This window comes from Oncorhynchus kisutch, unplaced genomic scaffold, assembly GCF_002021735.2.
Source record: "Oncorhynchus kisutch isolate 150728-3 unplaced genomic scaffold, Okis_V2 Okis06b-Okis10b_hom, whole genome shotgun sequence".
In the NCBI taxonomy this organism is placed as follows: domain Eukaryota; kingdom Metazoa; phylum Chordata; class Actinopteri; order Salmoniformes; family Salmonidae; genus Oncorhynchus; species Oncorhynchus kisutch.
In genome coordinates, this window is record NW_022261983.1 from 16,703,800 (window position 1) to 16,728,094 (window position 24,295).

Here is a 24,295-nt window from a genome sequence, read left to right on the forward strand (position 1 = left end):
AGCCTGGCTAGCTACCCCCCCCCCCCCCCCCCCCCCCTAGAGAAGACAGGTAGCCTGGCTAGCTACCGCCCCCCCCCCCCCTAGAGAAGACAGGTAGCCTGGCTAGCTACCGCCCCCTAGAGAAGACAGGTAGCCTGGCTAGCTACCGCCCCTAGAGAAGACAGGTAAGCCTGGCTAGCTACCGCCCCTAGAGAAGACAGGTAGCCTGGCTAGCTACCGCCCCCTAGAGAAGACAGGTAGCCTGGCTAGCTACCGCCCCCTAGAGAAGACAGGTAGCCTGGCTAGCTACCGCCCCCTAGAGAAGACAGGTAGCCTGGCTAGCTACCGCCCCCTAGAGAAGACAGGTAGCCTGGCTAGCTACCGCCCCCTAGAGAAGACAGGTAGCCTGGCTAGCTACCGCCCCCTAGAGAAGACAGGTAGCCTGGCTAGCTACCGCCCCCTAGAGAAGACAGGTAGCCTGGCTAGCTACCGCCCCCTAGAGAAGACAGGTAGCCTGGCTAGCTACCGCCCCCTAGAGAAGACAGGTAGCCTGGCTAGCTACCGCCCCCTAGAGAAGACAGGTAGCCTGGCTAGCTACCGCCCCCTAGAGAAGACAGGTAGCCTGGCTAGCTACCGCCCCCTAGAGAAGACAAGTAGCCTGGCTAGCTACCGCCCCCTAGAGAAGACAAGTAGCCTGGCTAGCTACCGCCCCCTAGAGAAGAGTGGATCCTCTCAATCCGTACACGACATTGGACAAGAAGTCCCGAAAGTAACAGAAATTGTAGTACCGAACCGTTTTTCATGTTCTAGTGTTCAAAAGAGTACCAAAGTTTTGGCATACCGTGCAACACTAGTAGTTAGTAGTACTGTACCTGGCTGTGGCTGGAAGTCTTTCAGGTTGACCTCGTACTCATCCTCAGTGAGGTACTGATGCCGGCCCATCATCACTATCGCAAACTTGAACTGCAGACAAACAAAGAACACAGTGAGTATTCAGTAAGGGGTTAATACTCCTCCCTCCTGGTTATAACAGGTCATAGAGCCGTTTATACTCCTCCCTCCTGGTTATAACAGGTCATCACTGGTTATAACTGCTCATCACTGGTTATAACTGCTCATCACTCAACAGGTCAGTAAGGGGTTAATACTCCTCCCTCCTGGTTATAACTGCTCATCACTGGTTATAACTGTTCATCACTGGTTATAACTGCTCATCACTGGTTATAACTGTTCATCACTGGTTATAACTGTTCATCACTGGTTATAACTGTTCATCACTGGTTATAACAGGTCATAGAGCCGTTTATACTCCTCCCTCCTGGTTATAACTGCTCATCACTGGTTATAACTGCTCATCACTGGTTATAACTGCTCATCACTGGTTATAACTGCTCATCACTGGTTATAACTGCTCATCACTCAACAGGTCAGTAGTTTATACTCCACCCTCCTGGTTATAACTGCTCATCACGGGTTATAACTGCTCATCACTGGTTATAACTGCTCATCACTCAACAGGTCAGAAAGGGGTTAATACTCCTCCCTCCTGGTTATAACTGCTCATCACTGGTTATAACTGCTCATCACTGGTTATAACTGCTCATCACTCAACAGGTCAGTTAGGGGTTTATACTCCACCCTCCTGGTTATAGATGGCTGACGGATGTAGCAGCATAGCGGCTAGGCTATAGATGGCTGATGGATGTAGCAGCATAGCGGCTAGGCTATAGATGGCTGACGGATGTAGCAGCATAGCGGTTCGGCTATAGATGGCTGACGGATGTAGCAGCATAGTGGTTCGGCTATAGATGGCTGATGAATGTAGCAGCATAGCGGCTAGGCTATAGATGGCTGATGGATGTAGCAGCATAGCGGTTCGGCTATAGATGGCTGATGGATGTAGCAGCATAGCGGTTCGGCTATAGATGGCTGATGGATGTAGCAGCATAGCGTTTCGGCTATAGATGGCTGATGGATGTAGCAGCATAGCGGCTAGGCTATAGATGGCTGATGGATGTAGCATCATAGTGGCTAGGCTATAGATGGCTGATGGATGTAGCATCATAGTGGCTAGGCTATAGATGGCTGATGGATGTAGCATCATAGCGGCTAGGCTATAGATGTAGCATCATAGCGGCTAGGCTATAGATGGCTGATGGATGTAGCAGCATAGCGGCTAGGCTATAGATGGCTGATGGATGTAGCAGCATAGCAGCTAGGCTATAGATGGCTGATGGATGTAGCAGCATAGCGGCTAGGCTATAGATGGCTGTAGCATCATAGCGGCTAGGCTATAGATGGCTGTAGCATCATAGCGGCTAGGCTATAGATGGATGTAGCATCAGAGCGGCTAGGCTATAAATGGCTGTAGACAGTAGGCGTTTTTAACAACGGTTTTCGCCGCAATTCCATTTCAAAACGTCGCTCAAATGTCAGTATGATTGTGTGTATCAAAACGCTCCGTCGCTCAACTGTCAGTATGATTGTGTGTATCAAAACGCTCCCTTCACGTGCTAAGTGGGAGTGGGAGCCAGCAGAGAAACAAGGGGCTGGGTTTCAGACTCATAAAAGACACACCCTTGTCTATGGTACCTTATGCTCTTGGGGGACTCCCCGTTTAGAAGTGTACAATTATGTTGATGTCAGGGGCCTGAAACGTCCCCATAATTCAATTCACCATGGTTGTACATCCCCGCTAAGAAAAGTCAGCTGAAACTTTAACCTCACCGTCAATACGGAGAAGTCAACATACGGAGAAGTCAACATACGGAGAAGTCAACATACGGAGAAGTCAATACGGAGAAGTCAATACGGAGAAGTCAACATACGGAGAAGTCAATACGGAGAAGTCAACATACGGAGAAGTCAACATACGGAGAAGTCAACATACGGAGAAGTCAATACGGTGGAAGTAAAAAACGAATGTAAAACGTGTAGCAAAATGTGCTACTAATGCACACGACGGCACAAACACGTCTCGTAAAACTAATGTTGTTTCTGTTTGGTTCGCATTTGGAAATGGTAGAAATAAAACATTTTCCTTATTCAGAAGTTCCAGCTAGGCAGGCTAACGTTAGTTAGCTAATTAATTTGCTAGCTATCATACAGTAGGCAGGCTAACGTTAGTTAGCTAATTAATTTGCTAGCTATCATACAGTAGGCAGGCTAACGTTAGTTAGCTAATTAATTTGCTAGCTATCATACAGTAGGCAGGCTAACGTTAGTTAGCTAATTAATTTGCTAGCTATCATACAGTAGGCAGGCTAACGTTAGTTAGCTAATTAATTTGCTAGCTATCATACAGTAGGCAGGCTAACGTTAGTTAGCTAATTAATTTGCTAGCTATCATACAGTAGGCAGGCTAACGTTAGTTAGCTAATTAATTTGCTAGCTATCATACAGTAGGCAGGCTAACGTTAGTTAGCTAATTAATTTGCTAGCTATCATACAGTAGGCAGGCTAACGTTAGTTAGCTAATTAATTTGCTAGCTATCATACAGTAGGCAGGCTAACGTTAGTTAGCTAATTAATTTGCTAGCTATCATACAGTAGGCAGGCTAACGTTAGTTAGCTAATTAATTTGCTAGCTATCATACAGTAGGCAGGCTAACGTTAGTTAGCTAATTAATTTGCTAGCTATCATACAGTAGGCAGGCTAACGTTAGTTAGCTAATTAATTTGCTAGCTATCATACAGTAGGCAGGCTAACGTTAGTTAGCTAATTAATTTGCTAGCTATCCTACAGTAGGTGTCTAATAATTATATAACGTTAATATAAGTAGACATGCAATCATAATTGACTGTAACACATATAAAGCATCCACAAGCTACCGATGGCTGAAAACACAATTGCGGGATGAGACGAATTTCCGGGCAAGGGTGGTCCATTTAAAAACCTAAATCATTAAGTTTCCACTTCATTTGAGGGCTGAGGGGAGAAGGTGTCTTTTAAGTGTTTGGAATGCAGCCAAGGACTGGGCAGACACTGTCATTGCAGGAAGCAGGTTAATTGTACATTACTGTTGACCAAATAATGGTTTTTAGAACACAAAAAATCTGCAGTTGTGTAGCCTAATCATCGAAATTACCGATATTATCAAAATTACTTCGGTAAGAGGGCAATGGTGAGGGAGGAGGAGAGAGAGAAGGCGAGAGAGGGAAGGGAGAAATAGGGAGGGATTGAAGACGGGGAAGAAATACTGACCTTCTCAAACTCTTTCTCCTGGATTTCCAGCATGCTCTGAATCCTCCTCATCACATCTCTGAACGGCTCACCCTGAGAACACACACAGAGGTAGTCAAACGCACAGGAAAAACCCAGCAGCGTTACAATCCTCCAAGCTATTTAAAGGCACAGTCAATTTAGTGTATGTAAACTTCTGACCCACTGGAATTGTGATACAGTGAATAAGTGAAATAATCTGTCTGTAAACAATTGTGGAAAAAATTACTTGTGTCATGCACAAAGTAGATGTCCTAACCGACTTGCCAAAACTATAGTTTGTTAACAAGAAATTTGTGGAGTGGTTGAAAAGCGAGTTTTAATGACTCCAACCTAAGTGTATGTGAACTTCCAACTTCAACTGTATATCAAACCTTTGATCTACTCAACGATCCATTATTAGTGTGTTCTAACCACTCCTATAAAAACGATGCATTATCAGACACTCAACAAGAAGGTCTGGTTTCATTATTACTGAAACAGGCCCGGAAAAAAAATAATAATAATAATAATAATAATTGGAGGCCCCTTTACACTTCATTGCTGTGATGCAAAACTCCTGACAAAATGCAGAGCGAATAGAACAACTTCGAAAAAGACCTTTGATAAATCTTGGGGAATCTCTTGTACAACAGGTTAAAGTCTTTGATAAATCTTGGGGAATCTCTTGTACAACAGGTTAAAGTCTTTGATACATCTTGGGGAATCTCTTGTACAACAGGTTAAAGTCATGTACAGCAACACCAAGATTTAAAACAGTAAAATAAACGTCTCAGAAAGTATTGAACTGCCCAGAGGAGTTAAACAAGGTTGTCCGTTGTCTCCATATGTATTTGTTCTGGCCATTGAAATGCTCTCTTAAGTTTGGATCGAACAATAACATCAAGGGTTTACAAAATCAGACTAAAAACAAGTGTTAATATATGCAGATGACTCAAGTTTCTGAACTTTTTATATAAAAAAATTGACATGTTTTTATTTGTATTTTTAAATCACACCGTTTAACGCCAATCAAACCACAGTTTATGTATTCACTAATGGCACTATCTACGCCAGACTACTCATCTTTCAAATTATATATGAGCAAATAATATTGACATTTATTTGGAATGGTAACCCGGACAAAATTAAAACATGCTTATTTATATAATGAATATGTTTGGGGGACTGAAATGTAATATATTAAAAAACATTAAAAGATCTCACTAAAAGCTTCACTCATACAAAAGTTATACTGAAACCCAAAATGGTTCCTCAGTAGCAACATTTGTTGTTAATCCACAATACTAATCTAGTGAAAAGGAACCCTGCACACAATATGAATATGCATCCGGTTTGCAACAAGGCACTAAAGTAATACTGCAAAAAATGTGGCAAAGCAATGAACTTTTTGTTAGATATCTTGTTTTAACAACATTATGTGGCAAAAATAGTAGCAGTGCAGTACAACTTTACCATCAGCTACAGTAGACTAGACACCTCTGTCTGAGACAGCAGGACAGACATGCTTCAGCATTAGGCTGTCAGTCCCACCAGATCCAGTCAGACCAGTCAGACCCACCAGATCCAGTCAGACCAGTCAGTCCCACCAGATCCAGTCAGACCAGTCAGTCCCACCAGATCCAGTCAGACCAGTCAGTCCCACCAGATCCAGTCAGACCAGTCAGTCCCGCCAGATCCAGTCAGTCCCGCCAGATCCAGTCAGTCCCGCCAGATCCAGTCAGACCAGTCAGTCCCGCCAGATCCAGTCAGTCCCACCAGATCCAGTCAGACCAGTCAGTCCCACCAGATCCAGTCAGACCAGTCAGTCCCACCAGATCCAGTCAGTCAGAACAGTCAGTCCCACCAGATCCAGTCAGAACAGTCAGTCCCACCAGATCCAGTCAGAATAGTCAGTCCCACCAGATCCAGTCAGTCAGAACAGTCAGTCCCACCAGATCCAGTCAGAATAGTCAGTCCCACCAGATCCAGTCAGTGAGACATGAAACAGAGTGAGACAACACACCTGTCTGATCTTCAACAGGAAAGACAACACACCTGTCTGATCTTCAACAGGAAAGACAACACACCTGTCTGATCTTCAACAGGAAAGGGATTCCAAACGTTCCAAAGACCTCCTTGTGGAAATGTGCGACGGGAATCAACATCTCAGTGTCCTTATCCAGGTCTACCTGGTCCAGAGGAAGTTCCTAGAGCGAGAGAGAGAGGGGTTAGGAGGAGAGGAGGAACATACCTCTATTCTGAAGGTGTGGAGAGAGAGAGAGAGAGAGAGAGAGAGAGAGAGAGAGAGACACAGAGAGACAGAGAGAGAGAGACAGAGAGAGAGAGAACAAGAGGAGAAAGAACAAACCTCTATTCTGAAGGTACGGCTGGCGGCGGGAGATAAACATTCTAACAGCTCGTCCTCCTGGTGAACCCCGATGATCTTATAGCTTACTATCTCCAACAGTCTGGGGAGAGAGAGGGAGGGGGAATGAGAGGGAGGAGGGAAGGAGGGGGAAAGAGGAGAGGGAGGAGGGAGGGAGGGGGAAAGAGGAGAGAGTGGGAGGGAGAGAGAGGGCGTGAGGGAGGGAGAGAGAGGGCGTGAGGGAGAGAGAGAGGGCGTGAGGGAGAGAGAGAGGGCGTGAGGGAGAGAGAGAGAGAGTGAGAGGTTAGAGGCAGGGTGGAGAAAAGTAGAGAACAGCAGCAGTCATGCCTAATAATAGCATTGAAGAACCCCAGGGTGTAATACAGGCCTGACCACCATTAATACCATTGAAGAACCCAAGGGTGTAATACAGGCCTGACCACCATTAATACCATTGAAGAACCCCAGGGTGTAATACAGGCCTGACCACCATTAATACCATTGAAGAACCCCAGGGTGCAATACAGGCCTGACCACCATTAATACCATTGAAGAACCCCAAGATGTAATACAGGCCTGACCACCAGAGGTATAATAATACCATTGAAGAACCCCAGGGTGTAATACAGGCCTGACCACCAGAGGGCAGCACTGTGGTGACAGTCTCTCTGCTTACCGGAGCTTCTCTGAGCCTTTGTCGGAGAGCTCCACAGCTTTTTTACATTCCTCCAGCAGGTCCCTGACACAGCCGTGTTTATCTGGGTAGAGAGTGATCTCCTGGAGGGAGAGAGTTAGTCATTTATTCATCATCAGGGTCAAAAAGGTTAGAAAGCCTGAGTGAGATCACATTTTTCATACGAGGTGACAGTACAGAATGTTACTTTTTATTCGAGGGCATTTTCATACACATGTTTATTTTATTTCTACATCTAGTTCCCCCTTTTGAAGACGTCATAAGTATCGAGACAAATTCACTTGGGTGTATTAAAATAGTGAAAGGTTTTGTGTTTGGTCCCATATTTCTAGCACGCAACGAATAGATCAAGCTTGTGACTCTACCAACTTGTCAGATACATTTGCAGCTTGTTTTGGTGTAACATTAAAAGATCAGGCCCCGCCCCCCACTACCACCAATAACAGGGCGGTATGATCAGGCCCCGCCCCCCACTACCACCAATAACAGGGCGGTATGATCATGCCCCGCCCCACACTACTACCAATAACAGGGCGGTATGATCATGCCCCGCCCCACACTACTACCAATAACAGGGCGGTATGATCAGGCCCCGCCCCACACTACTACCAATAACAGGGCGGTATGATCATGCCCCGCCCCACACTACTACCAATAACAGGGCGGTATGATCAGGCCCCGCCCCACACTACTACCAATAACAGGGCGGTATGATCAGGCCCCGCCCCACACTTACTACCAATAACAGGGCGGTATGATCAGGCCCCGCCCCACACTACTACCAATAACAGGGCGGTATGATCATGCCCCGCCCCACACTACTACCAATAACAGGGAGGTATGATCAGGCCCCGCCCCACACTACTACCAATAACAGGGCGGTATGATCATGCCCCGCCCCACACTACTACCAATAACAGGGCGGTATGATCAAGCCTCGCCCCCCCACTACTACCAATAACAGGGCGGTATGATCAAGCCTCGCCCCCCCCACTACTACCAATAACAGGGCGGTATGATCAAGCCCCGCCCCCCACTACTACCAATAACAGGGCAGTATGATCATGCCCTGCCCCACACTACCAATAACAGGGCGTTATGATCAGGCCCCGCCCCCCACCATAACCAATAACAGGGCGGTAAGATCATGCCCCGCACCCCACCATAACCAATAACAGGGCGGTATGATCATGCCCCCCCCCCCCCCCCCCACCATAACCAATAACAGGGCGGTATGATCATGCCCCGCCCCCCCCACCATAACCAATAACAGGGCGGTATGATCATGCCCCGCCCCCCACCATAACCAATAACAGGGCAGTATGATCATGGCCCGCCCCCCACCATAACCAATAACAGGGGAGCAATTTTGGGGCGGTATGATCATTACTATTCATGATTCATTCAGGATGATCTGTAACCATGGTAGCATCCACATTCATGTAGAAGTGTTTAGAAACATTCCATTCTTATTTACAATAAAAGTGACTCTAAAATGACAAAACATTATTTACCCTTCATTTCTATTGGGCACAACATATTCATCCAACTAGTTGGTAGTCACAAGCTTGATGGATGTAGTCATTGCATGCTAGGAATATGGGACCAAATACTAAACCTTTGACTATTTTAATACATGATACTAGATACATGAAGTGCTTTAATTTCTAAAACAGTAAAACAGATGTGAAAATACCCGCAAATAAAAAAATGTGACATTCTGTTCTGTCGCCTCAGGAAACATCAAATTCAAAAAGCTGGAGAATAAATTAAATGTCGTCTCTACTGTGTGTAATCTAAATGTCGTCTCTCTACTGTGTGTAATATAAATGTCGTCTCTCTACTGTGTGTAATATAAATGTCGTCTCTCTACTGTGTGTAATCTAAATGTTGTCTCTACTGTGTGTAATCTAAATGTTGTCTCTACTGTGTGTAATCTAAATGTTGTCTCTCTACTGTGTGTAATCTAAATGTTGTCTCTACTGTGTGTAATCTAAATGTCCTCTCTACTGTGTGTAATCTAAATGTCGTCTCTCTACTGTGTGTAATCTAAATGTTGTCTCTCTACTGTGTGTAATCTAAACGTCGTCTCTCTACTGTGTGTAATCTAAATGTTGTCTCTACTGTGTGTAATCTAAATGTTGTCTCTCTACTGTGTGTAATCTAAATGTCTCTACTGTGTGTAATATAAATGTCTCTACTGTGTGGTAATCTAAATGTCGTCTCTCTACTGTGTGTAATCTAAATGTCGTCTCTCTACTGTGTGTAATCTAAATGTCTCTACTGTGTGTAATCTAAATGTCTCTACTGTGTGTAATCTAAATGTCGTCTCTCTACTGTGTGTAATCTAAATGTTGTCTCTCTATTGTGTGTAATCTAAATGTTGTCTCTCTACTGTGTGTAATCTACATGTCGTCTACTGTGTGTAATATAAATGTCGTCTCTGTGTGTAATGTTGTCTCTACTGTAATATAAACGTCTCTCTACTGTGTGTAATCTAAATGTTGTCTACTGTGTGTAATCTAAACGTCTCTCTACTGTGTGTAATATAAATGTTGTCTACTGTGTGTAATGTAAACAGGGAGGGGGTGTGATGTTGTCTCTACTATAATATAAATGTTGTCTCTGTGTGTAATGTAAACAGGGAGGGGGGTGTGATGTTGTCTACTGTGTGTAATGTAAACAGGGAGGGGGTGTGATGTTGTCTCTACTATAATATAAATGTTGTCTACTGTGTGTAATGTAAACAGGGAGGGGGTGTGATGTTGTCTCTGTGTGTAATGTAAACAGGGAGGGGGTGTGATGTGGTCTCTGTGTGTAATGTAAACAGGGAGGGGGTGTGATGGTACCTCTACTGTGTGTAATGTAAACAGGGAGGGGGTGTGATGGTACCTCTACTGTGTGTAATGTAAACAGGGAGGGGGTGTGATGGTACCTCTGTGTGTAATGTAAACAGGGAGGGGGTGTGATGGTACCTCTGTGTGTAATGTAAACAGGGAGGGGGTGTGATGGTACCTCTACTGTGTGTAATGTAAACAGGGAGGGGGTGTGATGGTACCTCTACTGTGTGTAATGTAACAGGGAGGGGGTGTGATGGTACCTCTACTGTGTGTAATGTAAACAGGGAGGGGGTGTGATGGTACCTCTACTGTGTGTAATGTAAACAGGGAGGGGGTGTGATGGTACCTCTACTGTGTGTAATGTAAACAGGGGAGGGGGTGTGATGGTACCTCTACTGTGTGTAATGTAAACAGGGAGGGGGTGTGATGTCGTCTCTGTGTGTAATGTAAACAGGGAGGGGGTGTGATGGTACCTCTGTGTGTAATGTAAACAGGGAGGGGGTGTGATGGTACCTCTGTGTGTAATGTAAACAGGGAGGGGGTGTGATGTTGTCTCTACTGTAATATAAATGTTGTCTACTGTGTGTAATGTAAACAGGGAGGGGGTGTGATGGTACCTCTACTGTGTGTAATGTAAACAGGGAGGGGGTGTGATGGTACCTCTACTGTGTGTAATGTAAACAGGGAGGGGGTGTGATGGTACCTCTGTGTGTAATGTAAACAGGGAGGGGGTGTGATGGTACCCTTACTGTGTGTAATGTAAACAGGGAGGGGGTGTGATGGTACCTCTACTGTGTGTAATGTAAACAGGGAGGGGGTGTGATGGTACCTCTACTGTGTGTAATGTAAACAGGGAGGGGGTGTGATGGTACCTCTACTGTGTGTAATGTAAACAGGGAGGGGGTGTGATGGTACCTCTTGGTTGTAATGTAAACAGGGAGGGGGGTGTGATGGTACCTCTACTGTGTGTAATGTAAACAGGGAGGGGTGTGATGGTACCTCTACTGTGTGTAATGTAAACAGGGAGGGGTGTGATGGTACCTCTACTGTGTGTAATGTAAACAGGGAGGGGGTGTGATGGTACCTCTACTGTGTGTAATGTAAACAGGGAGGGGGTGTGATGGTACCTCTACTGTGTGTAATGTAAACAGGGAGGGGGTGTGATGGTACCTCTACTGTGGTGTAATGTAAACAGGGAGGGGGTGTGATGGTACCTCTACTGTGTGTAATGTAAACAGGGAGGGGGTGTGATGGTACCTCTACTGTGTGTAATGTAAACAGGGAGGGGGTGTGATGGTACCTCTACTGTGTGTAATGTAAACAGGGAGGGGGTGTGGATGGTACCTCTACTGTGTGTAATGTAAACAGGGAGGGGGGTGTGATGTCGTCTCTGTGTGTAATGTAAACAGGGAGGGGGTGTGATGGTACCTCTGTGTGTAATGTAAACAGGGAGGGGGTGTGATGGTACCTCTGTGTGTAATGTAAACAGGGAGGGGGTGTGATGGTACCTCTGTGTGTAATGTAAACAGGGAGGGGGTGTGATGGTACCTCTACTGTGTGTAATGTAAACAGGGAGGGGGTGTGATGGTACCTCTACTGTGTGTAATGTAAACAGGGAGGGGGTGTGATGGTACCTCTGTGTGTAATGTAAACAGGGAGGGGGTGTGATGGTACCTCTACTGTGTGTAATGTAAACAGGGAGGGGGTGTGATGGTACCTCTACTGTGTGTAATGTAAACAGGGAGGGGGTGTGATGGTACCTCTACTGTGTGTAATGTAAACAGGGAGGGGGGTGTGATGGTACCTCTACTGTGTGTAATGTAAAACAGGGAGGGGGTGTGATGGTACCATCTACTGTGTGTAATGTAAACAGGGAGGGGGTGTGATGGTACCTCTACGTGTGTAATGTAAACAGGGAGGGGGTGTGATGGTACCTCTACTGTGTGTAATGTAAACAGGGAGGGGGTGTGATGGTACCCTCTACTGTGTGTAATGTAAACAGGGAGGGGGTGATGTACCTCTACTGTGTGATGTAAACAGGGAGGGGTGTGATGGTACCTCTACTGTGTGTAATGTAAACAGGGAGGGGGTGTGATGGTACCTCTACTGTGTGTAATGTAAACAGGGAGGGGGGTGTGATGGTACCTCTACTGTGTGTAATGTAAACAGGGAGGGGGTGTGATGGTACCTCTACTGTGTGTAATGTAAACAGGGAGGGGGTGTGATGGTACCTCTACTGTGTGTAATGTAAACAGGGAGGGGGTGTGATGGTACCTCTACTGTGTGTAATGTAAACAGGGAGGGGGTGTGATGGTACCTCTGTGTGTAATGTAAACAGGGAGGGGGTGTGATGTCGTCTCTGTGTGTAATGTAAACAGGGAGGGGGTGTGATGGTACCTCTACTGTGTGTAATGTAAACAGGGAGGGGGTGTGATGGTACCTCTGTGTGTAATGTAAACAGGGAGGGGGTGTGATGGTACTCTACTGTGTGTAATGTAAACAGGGAGGGGGTGTGATGGTACCTCTGTGTGTAATGTAAACAGGGAGGGGGTGTGATGGTACCTCTGTGTGTAATGTAAACAGGGAGGGGGTGTGATGGTACCTCTGTGTGTAATGTAAACAGGGAGGGGGTGTGATGTCCGTCTCTGTGTGTAATGTAAACAGGGAGGGGGTGTGATGGTACCTCTACTGTGTGTAATGTAAACAGGGAGGGGGTGTGATGGTACCTCTACTGTGTGTAATGTAAACAGGGAGGGGGTGTGATGGTACCTCTACTGTGTGTAATGTAAACAGGGAGGGGGTGTGATGTTACCTCTACTGTGTGTAATGTAAACAGGGAGGGGGTGTGATGTTACCTCTACTGTGTGTAATGTAAACAGGGAGGGGGTGTGATGGTACCTCTACTGTGTGTAATGTAAACAGGGAGGGGGTGTGATGGTACCTCTACTGTGTGTAATGTAAACAGGGAGGGGGTGTGATGGTACCTCTACTGTGTGTAATGTAAACAGGGAGGGGGTGTGATGGTACCTCTGTGTGTAATGTAAACAGGGAGGGGGTGTGATGGTACCTCTACTGTGTGTAATGTAAACAGGGAGGGGGTGTGATGGTACCTCTACTGTGTGTAATGTAAACAGGGAGGGGGTGTGATGGTACCTCTACTGTGTGTAATGTAAACAGGGAGGGGGTGTGATGGTACCTCTGTGTGTAATGTAAACAGGGAGGGGGTGTGATGGTGTCTCTGTGTGTAATGTAAACAGGGAGGGGGTGTGATGGTACCTCTACTGTGTGTAATGTAAACAGGGAGGGGCTGTGATGGTACCTCTGTGTGTAATGTAAACAGGGAGGGGGTGTGATGGTACCTCTACTGTGTGTAATGTAAACAGGGAGGGGGTGTGATGGTACCTCTACTGTGTGTAATGTAAACAGGGAGGGGGTGTGATGGTACCTCTACTGTGTGTAATGTAAACAGGGAGGGGGTGTGATGGTACCTCTGTGTGTAATGTAAACAGGGAGGGGGTGTGATGGTACCTCTACTGTGTGTAATGTAAACAGGGAGGGGGTGTGATGGTACCTCTACTGTGTGTAATGTAAACAGGGAGGGGGTGTGATGGTACCTCTACTGTGTGTAATGTAAACAGGGAGGGGGTGTGATGGTACCTCTACTGTGTGTAATGTAAACAGGGAGGGGGTGTGATGGTACCTCTACTGTGTGTAATGTAAACAGGGAGGGGGTGTGATGGTACCTCTGTGTGTAATGTAAACAGGGAGGGGGTGTGATGGTACCTCTACTGTGTGTAATGTAAACAGGGAGGGGGTGTGATGGTACCTCTACTGTGTGTAATGTAAACAGGGAGGGGGTGTGATGGTACCTCTGTGTGTAATGTAAACAGGGAGGGGGTGTGATGGTACCTCTACTGTGTGTAATGTAAACAGGGAGGGGGTGTGATGGTACCTCTGTGTGTAATGTAAACAGGGAGGGGGTGTTACCTCTTCTCTGTATTGGCTGGTGAGCCATATGGACTTAAAGCTCCTCCTGTTCTCAAAGTCTGTGATCTTCATCTTCAACTGAGAGGAGACAACATTAACAGTCAGTTCACACCCACGAGACACACACACCCATAGGTATACCCCCCCCACACACACCCACGAGACACAAACACCCATAGGTACACCCCCCCACACACACACCCACGAGACACACACACACCCATAGGTACACCCCCCCACACACACACCCACGAGACACACACACCCATAGGTACACCCCCCCACACACACACGAGACACACACACCCATAGGTACACCCCCCCACACACACACCCACGAGACACACACACCCATAGGTACACCCCCACACACACACACCCACGAGACACACACACACAGGTACACACACACACACCCACGAGACACAAACACCCATAGGTATACCCCCACACACACACACCCACAAGACACACACACCCATAGGTACACCCCCACACACACACACCCACGAGACACACACACCCATAGGTACACCCCCACACACACACACACACAGGTACACACACACACACACCCACGAGACACAAACACCCATAGGTACACCCCCACACACACACACACAGGTACACACACACACCCACGAGACACAAACACCCATAGGTACACCCCCACACACACACACACACACACAGGTACACACACACACACACACACCCACGAGACACACACACCCATAGGTACACCCCCCCACACACACACACACACACACATACACACACCCACGAGACACAAACACCCATAGGTACACCCCCACACACACACACACACAGGTACACACACACACACACACACCCACGAGACACAAACACCCATAGGTACACCCCCACACACACACACACACAGGTACACACACACACACACACACCCACGAGACACAAACACCCATAGGTACACCCCCACACACACACACACACACACCCACACCCACCCACGAGACACAAACATCCATAGGTACACCCCCACACACACACACACACAGGTACACACACACCCATAGGTACACCCCCACACACACACACACACAGGTACACACACACACACACCCACGAGACACAAACACCCATAGGTATACCCCCCCACACACACACACACACACAGGTACACACACACACACACCCACGAGACACAAACACCCATAGGTACACCCCCACACACACACACACAGGTACACACACACACACACCCACGAGACACAAACACCCATAGGTATACCCCCACACACACACAGGTACACACACACACACACCCACGAGACACAAACACCCATAGGTATACCCCCACACACACACACACAGGTACACACACACGAGACACAAACACCCATAGGTACACCCCCACACGTACACACACACACACCCACCCACGAGACACAAACATCCATAGGTACACCCCCACACGTACACACCCACAGGTACCCCCCCACACCCACAGGTACCCCACCCACACCCACAGGTACCCCCCCACAGGTACCCCCCCACACCCACAGGCCCCCCACCCACAGGTACCCCACCCACACCCACAGGTACCCCACCCACACCCACAGGTACCCCACCCACAGGTACCCCCCCCACACCCACAGGTACACCACCCACACAGGTACACCCCCACAGGTACCCCCCCCACACCCACAGGTACCCCCCCCACACCCACAGGTACACCACCAACACAGGTACACCCCCACAGGTACCCCCCCACACAGGTACCCCCCCACACAGGTACACCCCCAATGTCAACCTTTGTCCTATCGGGATAAAGTACCCATAAAACATTGCGGTGTACGAGGCCATCGCCCCCTATTGGACAAACACACGTTAAAACGTTTTAATATAGTGAAATAAGAAGCTAAAACAGTTGGGCTGTAGAGCAACATCTAATGCAACTGGACCAATCCAGATAATGTTGAAGACCGGGAGAATCACGAGGAAAGGTAATGTAGTTGAAAGACTGGGAGAATCACGAGGAAAGGTAATGTTGTAGAAAGACCGGGAGAATTACGAGGAAAGGTAATGTTGTAGAAAGACCGGGAGAATTACGAGGAAAGGTAATGTAGTTGAAAGACTGGGAGAATCACGAGGAAAGGTAATGTTGTAGAAAGACCGTGAGAATCACGAGGAAAGGTAATGTTGTAGAAAGACCGGGAGAATCACGAGGAAAGGTAATGTTGTAGAAAGACCGGGAGAATTACGAGGAAAGGTAATGTAGTTGAAAGACTGGGAGAATCACGAGGAAAGGTAATGTAGTTGAAAGACTGGGAGAATCACGAGGAAAGGTAATGTTGTAGAAAGACCGGGAGAATCACGAGGAAAGGTAATGTTGTAGAAAGACCGGGAGAATTACGAGGAAAGGTAATGTAGTTGAAAGACTGGGAGAATCACGAGGAAAGGTAATGTTGTAGAAAGACCGGGAGAATTACGAGGAAAGGTAATGTTGTAGAAAGACCGGGAGAATCACGGGGAAAGATAATGTAGTTGAAAGTCTGGGAGAATCACGAGGAAAGATAATGTAGTTGAAAGCCTGGTCAGAGGCTAAGAGCAGGCCTTATATAATACTCCTCTCTGGTGGTGGAGGAGCTTCAGCATGGAGCAGGTGGTGTGGTGTGTGAGACACTGATGGAGCAGTGACTGGTGAGGAACAGGCTGTTTTACGGTCCTGCAGGACCACCAGACGCCCTCTCCACCAGACGCCCTCTCCACCAGACGCCCTCTCCACCAGACGCCCTCTCCACCAGACGCCCTCTCCACCAGACGCCCTCTCCACCAGACGCCCTCTCCACCAGACGCCCTCTCCACCAGACGCCGCTGGCCACAGGGCCTCCCCCCACCAGACATCTACCACCTCACTACCAGATTAGCGGGGTTAGCCACTAATTAAGTAGTAATTTTTGTAGATTCAGTTTGAGCTGGTGATGTAACACGGTGACGTGCTCAGGTCCACACGTCTGTCACAGGAGATGAGGTGTAGAATGTAAAGACAACATGAAGAGGTTTTCCTGACTGATAGGAAGTGACTCGTGTATCTTAAACATCTGAATGGGGACTGATAGGAAGTGACTCGTGTATCTTAAACATCTGAATGGGGACTGATAGGAAGTGACTCGTGTATCTTAAACATCTGAATGGGGACTGATAGGAAGTGACTCGTGTATCTTAAACATCTGAATGGGGACTGATAGGAAGTGACTCGTGTATCTTAAACATCTGAATGGGGACTGATAGGAAGTGACTCGCTGCTCTGCTGTGTACCGAGAGAGACACCGTTCTTCACCGGGACGCGCCAGTCCAGTTCAAATAGACTCAGTAATCCGCTGTCACGTCACACCCCCCCCCCCCCCCCCACACACACACCCCCCCCCTACCTGTTGGTAGTAGAGTTTCTTGGGTTGACGTGGTTTGAAGAACTGCAGCAAATCTCTGAGAGTTCCTTCATAGTTGTGTCTGAGAGGATTCCCAGGTCCGTCTCTGTACCTGCCCAGAGAGGAGAGGAGAGGGGAGGAAAGAGGAGGAGGAGAGAGAGTGAAGGTGGAGAAGAGAGTGAAGGAGGAGGAGAGAGAAGGAGGAGGAGAGAGAGAGAGAGGGAAGGAGGACGAGGGAAGGAGGACGAGAGAGAGAGAAGGAGGACGAGAGGGAAAGAGGACGAGAGAGAGAGGGAAGGAGGAGAAGAGAGAGAGGGAAGGAGGAGAAGAGAGAGAGGGAAGGAGGACGAGAGAGAGAGGGAAGGAGGAGAGAGGGAGTAGGACGAGAGGGAGAGGGAAGGAGGAGAGAGAGGGGGAGGAAGAGAGAGGAAAGGAGTAGGAGGAGAGAGAGAGGGAGTAGGACGAGAGAGAGAGGGACAGGTTACTCAACAAGTCAACTTGGGGCATCAAACTTTTTTGTACCGACTCAGTGTGGCACGTGTAAAACCGGAGTGTGTGTCCGTGTGTGTGACGGCAGTCCTACCCCTGGGACTTGAAGAACTGGAGGAGCATGGGATCTGTGTTCAACCTCTGAGCCACCGTCTTCGCCACCTGACAAGACAGGTTAAAGAGATTCTCCAGTACTTTTGTAAGGTGCAGCAGCACCGCTTCAAGAAAACAGTTGCTTTCAAAACTACGGATTTCATGCCAAATTGAGGTAAAACAGTAATTCCGCTCATAGATTATACATGAATATGAACAACAAACACATTGATACATCCAGCCCAAAGCAGTAGGTTCAAAAATACATTCATTGGCCAAAGTACCGGAGCATGTCTTTAACAAACACAAACTAGCTTTATGGAACAATACCCAAAGTACCGGAGCATGTCTTTAACAAACACACTAGCTTTATGGAACAATACCCAAAGTACCGGAGCATGTCTTTAACAAACACAAACTAGCTTTATGGAACAATACCCAAAGTACCGGAGCATGTCTTTAACAAACACACTAGCTTTATGGAACAATACCCAAAGTACCGGAGCATGTCTTTAACAAACACACTAGCTTTATGGAACAATACCCAAAGTACCGGAGCATGTCTTTAACAAACACACACTAGCTTTATGGAACAATACCCAAAGTACCGGAGCATGTCTTTAAACACACTAGCTTTATGGAACAATACCCAAAGTACCGGAGCATGTCTTTAACAAACACACTAGCTTTATGGAACAATACCCAAAGTACCGGAGCATGTCTTTAACAAACACACTAGCTTTATGGAACGATACCCAAAGTACCAGAGCATGTCTTTAACAAACACACACTAGCTTTATGGAACAATACCCAAAGTACCTGAGCATGTCTTTAACAAACACACACTAGCTTTATGGAACAATACCCAAAGTACCGGAGCATGTCTTTAACAAACACACTAGCTTTATGGAACAATACCCAAAGTACCGGAGCATGTCTTTAACAAACACACTAGCTTTATGGAACAATACCCAAAGTACCGGAGCATGTCTTTAACAAACACACACTAGCTTTATGGAACAATACCCAAAGTACCGGAGCATGTCTTTAACAAACACACTAGCTTTATGGAACAATACCCAAAGTACCGGAGCATGTCTTTAACAAACACACTAGCTTTATGGAACAATACCCAAAGTACCGGAGCATGTCTTTAACAAACACACACTAGCTTTATGGAACAATACCCAAAGTACCGGAGCATGTCTTTAACAAACACACTAGCTTTATGGAACAATACCCAAAGTACCGGAGCATGTCTTTAACAAACACACTAGCTTTATGGAACAATACCCAAAGTACCGGAGCATGTCTTTAACAAACACACTAGCTTTATGGAACAATACCCAAAGTACCAGAGCATGTCTTTAACAAACACACACTAGCTTTATGGAACAATACCCAAAGTACCGGAGCATGTCTTTAACAAACACACTAGCTTTATGGAACAATACCCAAAGTACCGGAGCATGTCTTTAACAAACACACTAGCTTTATGGAACGATACCCAAAGTACCAGAGCATGTCTTTAACAAACACACACTAGCTTTATGGAACAATACCCAAAGTACCTGAGCATGTCTTTAACAAACACACACTAGCTTTATGGAACAATACCCAAAGTACCGGAGCATGTCTTTAACAAACACACTAGCTTTATGGAACAATACCCAAAGTACCAGAGCATGTCTTTAACAAACACACTAGCTTTATGGAACAATACCCAAAGTACCGGAGCATGTCTTTAACAAACACACTAGCTTTATGGAACAATACCCAAAGTACCGGAGCATGTCTTTAACAAACACACTAGCTTTATGGAACAATACCCAAAGTACCGGAGCATGTCTTTAAACACACTAGCTTTATGGAACGATACCCAAAGTACCAGAGCATGTCTTTAACAAACACACACTAGCTTTATGGAACAATACCCAAAGTACCTGAGCATGTCTTTAACAAACACACACTAGCTTTATGGAACAATACCCAAAGTACCGGAGCATGTCTTTAAACACACTAGCTTTATGGAACAATACCCAAAGTACCGGAGCATGTCTTTAACAAACACACACTAGCTTTATGGAACAATACCCAAAATACCAGAGCATGTCTTTAACAAAACAAACTAGCTTTATGGAACAATACCCAAAGTACCGGAGCATGTCTTTAACAAACACACACTAGCTTTATGGAACAATACCCAAAGTACCGGAGCATGTCTATAACAAACACACTAGCTTTATGGAACGATACCCAAAGTACCAGAGCATGTCTTTAACAAACACACACTAGCTTTATGGAACAATACCCAAAGTACCGGAGCATGTCTTTAACACACACACTAGCTTTATGGAACAATACCCAAAATGTTGAAGGAACGTCCACAATGCAAGACAGTGTGACCTCTTGCTGACCTGGTAGTTCATCCTGTTGGTAGTGTGTGTTACCTGGAAGTAGTTCATCCTGTTGGAGAGTGTGACGACAAAGCCGGGGTCGTTGTGGATGGTCTTGTCACAGAAGATAACATCCACTCGGTGGTAGAGGTCCCGGAAGTAGTCCTTGGCTGTGGGCAGCTCACTGCTGTCGTTCTCTGGGTCGTCTCTGAGGAGAGGAGAGGAGAGGAGGAGGAGAGGGGGGAGAGGGGGGAGGAGAGGAGAGAGAGGGGAGGAGAGAGGAGAGAGAGGGGAGGAGAGGAGAGAGGAGAGAGGAGAGAGAGGAGAGGAGAGAAGAGAGAGGAGAGGAGAGAAGAGAGAGGAGAGGATAGTCAATGCGTTACTGAATTCTCTACAACAGGGCTCTCCATCTCAGTTCCCTCCTGTAGGTTGTTGTTAGATTCCCATGTTGGAATGACTTACTTCTGGAAGACGATGATGTCTCCGTCCATGAGCTCATCCAGGGCCTTGTCCAATGACACGTCGTAGTCCTGTATCCGCTCTGTTAAATTAGGCTTCACTTCCTGGAACACAGACACATGGGAGATGGAGGCTGTTTGTGTAGATAGACCTGGAGTTGGGTGGGTGTGTGTGGTTCACCAAGCCCGTTTACCAAACTCACGGTTTGGTTCGTATTGCGGTTTGGGGGTTTGGTTCGTATTGCGGTTTGGGGGTTTGGTTCGTATTGCGGTTTGGGGGTTTGGTTCGTATTGCGGTTTAGGGGTTTGGTTCGTATTGCGGTTTAGGGGTTTGGTTCGTATTGCGGTTTGGTTCGTATTGCGGTATAGGGGTTTGGTTCGTATTGCGGTATAGGGGTTTGGTTCGTATTGCGGTTTAGGGGTTTGGTTCGTATTGCGGTTTAGGGGTTTGGTTCGTATTGCGGTTTAGGGGTTTGGTTCGTATTGCGGTTTAGGGGTTTGGTTCGTATTGCGGTTTAGGGGTTTGGTTCGTATTGCGGTTTAGGGGTTTGGTTCGTATTGCGGTTTAGGGGTTTGGTTCGTATTGCGGTTTAGGGGTTTAGTTCGTATTGCGGTTTAGGGGTTTAGTTCGTATTGCGGTTTGGTTCGTATTGCGGTTTGGTTTGTATTGCGGTTTGGTTCGTATTGCGGTTTAGGGGTTTGGTTCGTATTGCGGTTTAGGGGTTTGGTTCGTATTGCGGTTTGGTTCGTATTGCTTTTTTGATTTACCACCCAGTGTAGAGGACTAGTGGTCTGATTTACCACCCAGTGTAGAGGACTAGTGGTCTGATTTACCACCCAGTGTAGAGGACTAGTGGTCTGATTTACCACCCAGTGTAGAGAACTAGTGGTCTGATTTACCACCCCAGTGTAGAGGACTAGTGGTCTGATTTACCACCCAGTGTAGAGGACTAGTGGTCTGATTTACCACCCAGTGTAGAGGACTAGTGGTCTGATTTACCACCCAGTGTAGAGGACTAGTGGTCTGATTTACCACCCAGTGTAGAGGACTAGTGGTCTGATTTACCACCCAGTGTAGAGGACTAGTGGTCTGATTTACCACCCAGTGTAGAGGACTAGTGGTCTGATTCACCACCCAGTGTAGAGGACTAGTGGTCTGATTCACCACCCAGTGTAGAGGACTAGTGGTCTGATTTACCACCCAGTGTAGAGGACTAGTGGTCTGATTCACCACCCAGTGTAGAGGACTAGTGGTCTGATTTACTGAAGGTTCACCGCCCAGTGTAGAGGACTAGTGGTCTGATTTACCACCCAGTGTAGAGGACTAGTGGTCTGATTTACCACCCAGTGTAGAGGACTAGTGGTCTGATTTACTGAAGGTTCACCACCCAGTGTAGAGGACTAGTGGTCTGATTTACCACCCAGTGTAGAGGACTAGTGGTCTGATTTACCACCCAGTGTAGAGGACTAGTGGTCTGATTTACCACCCAGTGTAGAGGACTAGTGGTCTGATTCACCACCCAGTGTAGAGGACTAGTGGTCTGATTTACCACCCAGTGTAGAGGACTAGTGGTCTGATTCACCACCCAGTGTAGAGGACTAGTGGTCTGATTCACCACCCAGTGTAGAGGACTAGTGGTCTGATTCACCACCCAGTGTAGAGGACTAGTGGTCTGATTTACCACCCAGTGTAGAGGACTATTGGTCTGATTCACCACCCAGTGTAGAGGACTAGTGGTCTGATTCACCACCCAGTGTAGAGGACTAGTGGCCTGATTTACCACCCAGTGTAGAGGACTAGTGGTCTGATTCACCACCCAGTGTAGAGGACTAGTGGTCTGATTTACCACCCAGTGTAGAGGACTAGTGGTCTGATTTACCACCCAGTGTAGAGGACTAGTGGATGGTATTTTATGAGGTATTAATTCTGGTTCAGTGCTTATCCAATAGAGGTCCCAGTATTGAATGGGTCGTTACAAATAGGTGTACCGTTACACCCTTAGTATGTGGACACCTGTTAGACCTGTGTTCTCACCTCAGAGAAGGCTAGTGTGTGTGTGTGTGTGTGTGTGTGTGTTCTCACCTCATAGAGGATAAGGCTGGTCTCCTGTTGAAAGCCTGCTCTCTCACACATGACGGGCAGCAGGTCTCCTGGTAGAGAAAACAGCATACATTTAACACTGCTACACACACACACTTCAACTCTAATACTAGTCCACATCTACCACAGGGTTCTCCTCAGGATTTAACAAGGTAGTGCTGCTGAGTAAGGAGGGGGAGGACTAACTGGGAACCCCCCCTCTAACTGAACCCCCCCCCTAACTGACCCCCCCCCCCTCTAACTGAACCCCCCCCCTCTAACTGAACCCCCCCCCCCCTAACAGAAACCCCCCCCTCTAACGAAACCCCCCCTCTAACGAAACCCCCCCTCTAACCGAAACCCCCCCTCTAACCGAAACCCCCCCTCTAACCGAAACCCCCCCCTCTAACCGAAACCCCCCCCTCTAACCGAAACCCCCCCCTCTAACCGAACCCCCCCCCCTCTAACCGAACCCCCCCACCTCTAACCGAACCCCCCCCCCTCTAACTGAACCCCCCCCCCCCTCTAACTGAACCCCCCCCCCCCTCTAACTGATCCCCCCCCTCTAACTGATCCCCCCCTCTAACTGAACCCCCCCCCCCCTCTAACTGAACCCCCCCCCCTCTAACTGAACCCCCCCCCCTCTAACTGAACCCCCCCCCCCTCTAACTGAACCCCCCCCCCTCTAACTGAACCCCCCCCCTCTAACTGATCCCCCCCCCCTCTAACTGATCCCCCCCCTCTAACTGATCCCCCCCTCTAACTGAACCCCCCCCCCTCTAACTGATCCCCCCCCCCTCTAACTGAACCCCCCCCCTCTAACTGAACCCCCCCCCTCTAACTGAACCCCCCCCCTCTAACTGAACCCCCCCCTCTAACTGAACCCCCCCCTGCCATTTCCTGCACTCTAGAGGCTTAAATGATAACAGAAGTAAAACAATTCAATGAAAATAATACTTACGTATTTTACAGGATATAGCGGTGTAGATATGTCCACAATAATTTAAGCTTCTGCTTTTTGGATCATACATCTTCAAGAACAGCATGACGTCGTCTGAAAAGAGAAGAGAGTTTGAGGACGATCATTATATTAAAAAAATATTATAATCTATTTTTACTTGACCACAGTTACGTAAAAAAACAAACATATCTCCATTTCTTTGAAATGACTTGTGATTTCATCTTTAAGTAGCTGCTTTGTACTTAGTGGTCATTAGTCAGAGGGCGTTAACCCCCCCAGTCAGAGGGCGTTAACGCCCCGTGTCCTAAACAACCTGGGAATAAAGGAATATCAGAA

General features: G+C 47.2%; 1 protein-coding gene across 7 annotated transcripts in view; it reads right to left on the minus strand.

Moving 5' to 3' along the window:
- usp7 (ubiquitin specific peptidase 7 (herpes virus-associated)) overlaps positions 1 to 24,295 on the minus strand; it is a 71,848-nt gene that overhangs the window by 5,126 nt on the left and 42,427 nt on the right. For 5 of the 7 annotated variants that reach the window (XM_031814466.1, XM_031814474.1, XM_031814473.1 and 2 more), the window contains exons 19-30: positions 23,960 to 24,052; positions 23,002 to 23,069; positions 20,923 to 21,023; positions 20,515 to 20,668; positions 18,066 to 18,133; positions 17,486 to 17,594; positions 14,070 to 14,147; positions 7,225 to 7,325; positions 6,552 to 6,651; positions 6,271 to 6,390; positions 4,184 to 4,255; positions 852 to 942 (exon numbers count right to left, since the gene is read on the minus strand). In XM_031814466.1, coding sequence (XP_031670326.1) covers positions 852 to 942; positions 4,184 to 4,255; positions 6,271 to 6,390; positions 6,552 to 6,651; positions 7,225 to 7,325; positions 14,070 to 14,147; positions 17,486 to 17,594; positions 18,066 to 18,133; positions 20,515 to 20,668; positions 20,923 to 21,023; positions 23,002 to 23,069; positions 23,960 to 24,052 — 1,155 coding nt within the window. The remainder of the gene's footprint in view (positions 1 to 851; positions 943 to 4,183; positions 4,256 to 6,270; positions 6,391 to 6,551; positions 6,652 to 7,224; positions 7,326 to 14,069; positions 14,148 to 17,485; positions 17,595 to 18,065; positions 18,134 to 20,514; positions 20,669 to 20,922; positions 21,024 to 23,001; positions 23,070 to 23,959; positions 24,053 to 24,295) is intronic. The other 2 variants (XM_031814467.1, XM_031814471.1) reach the window with 1 other exon arrangement.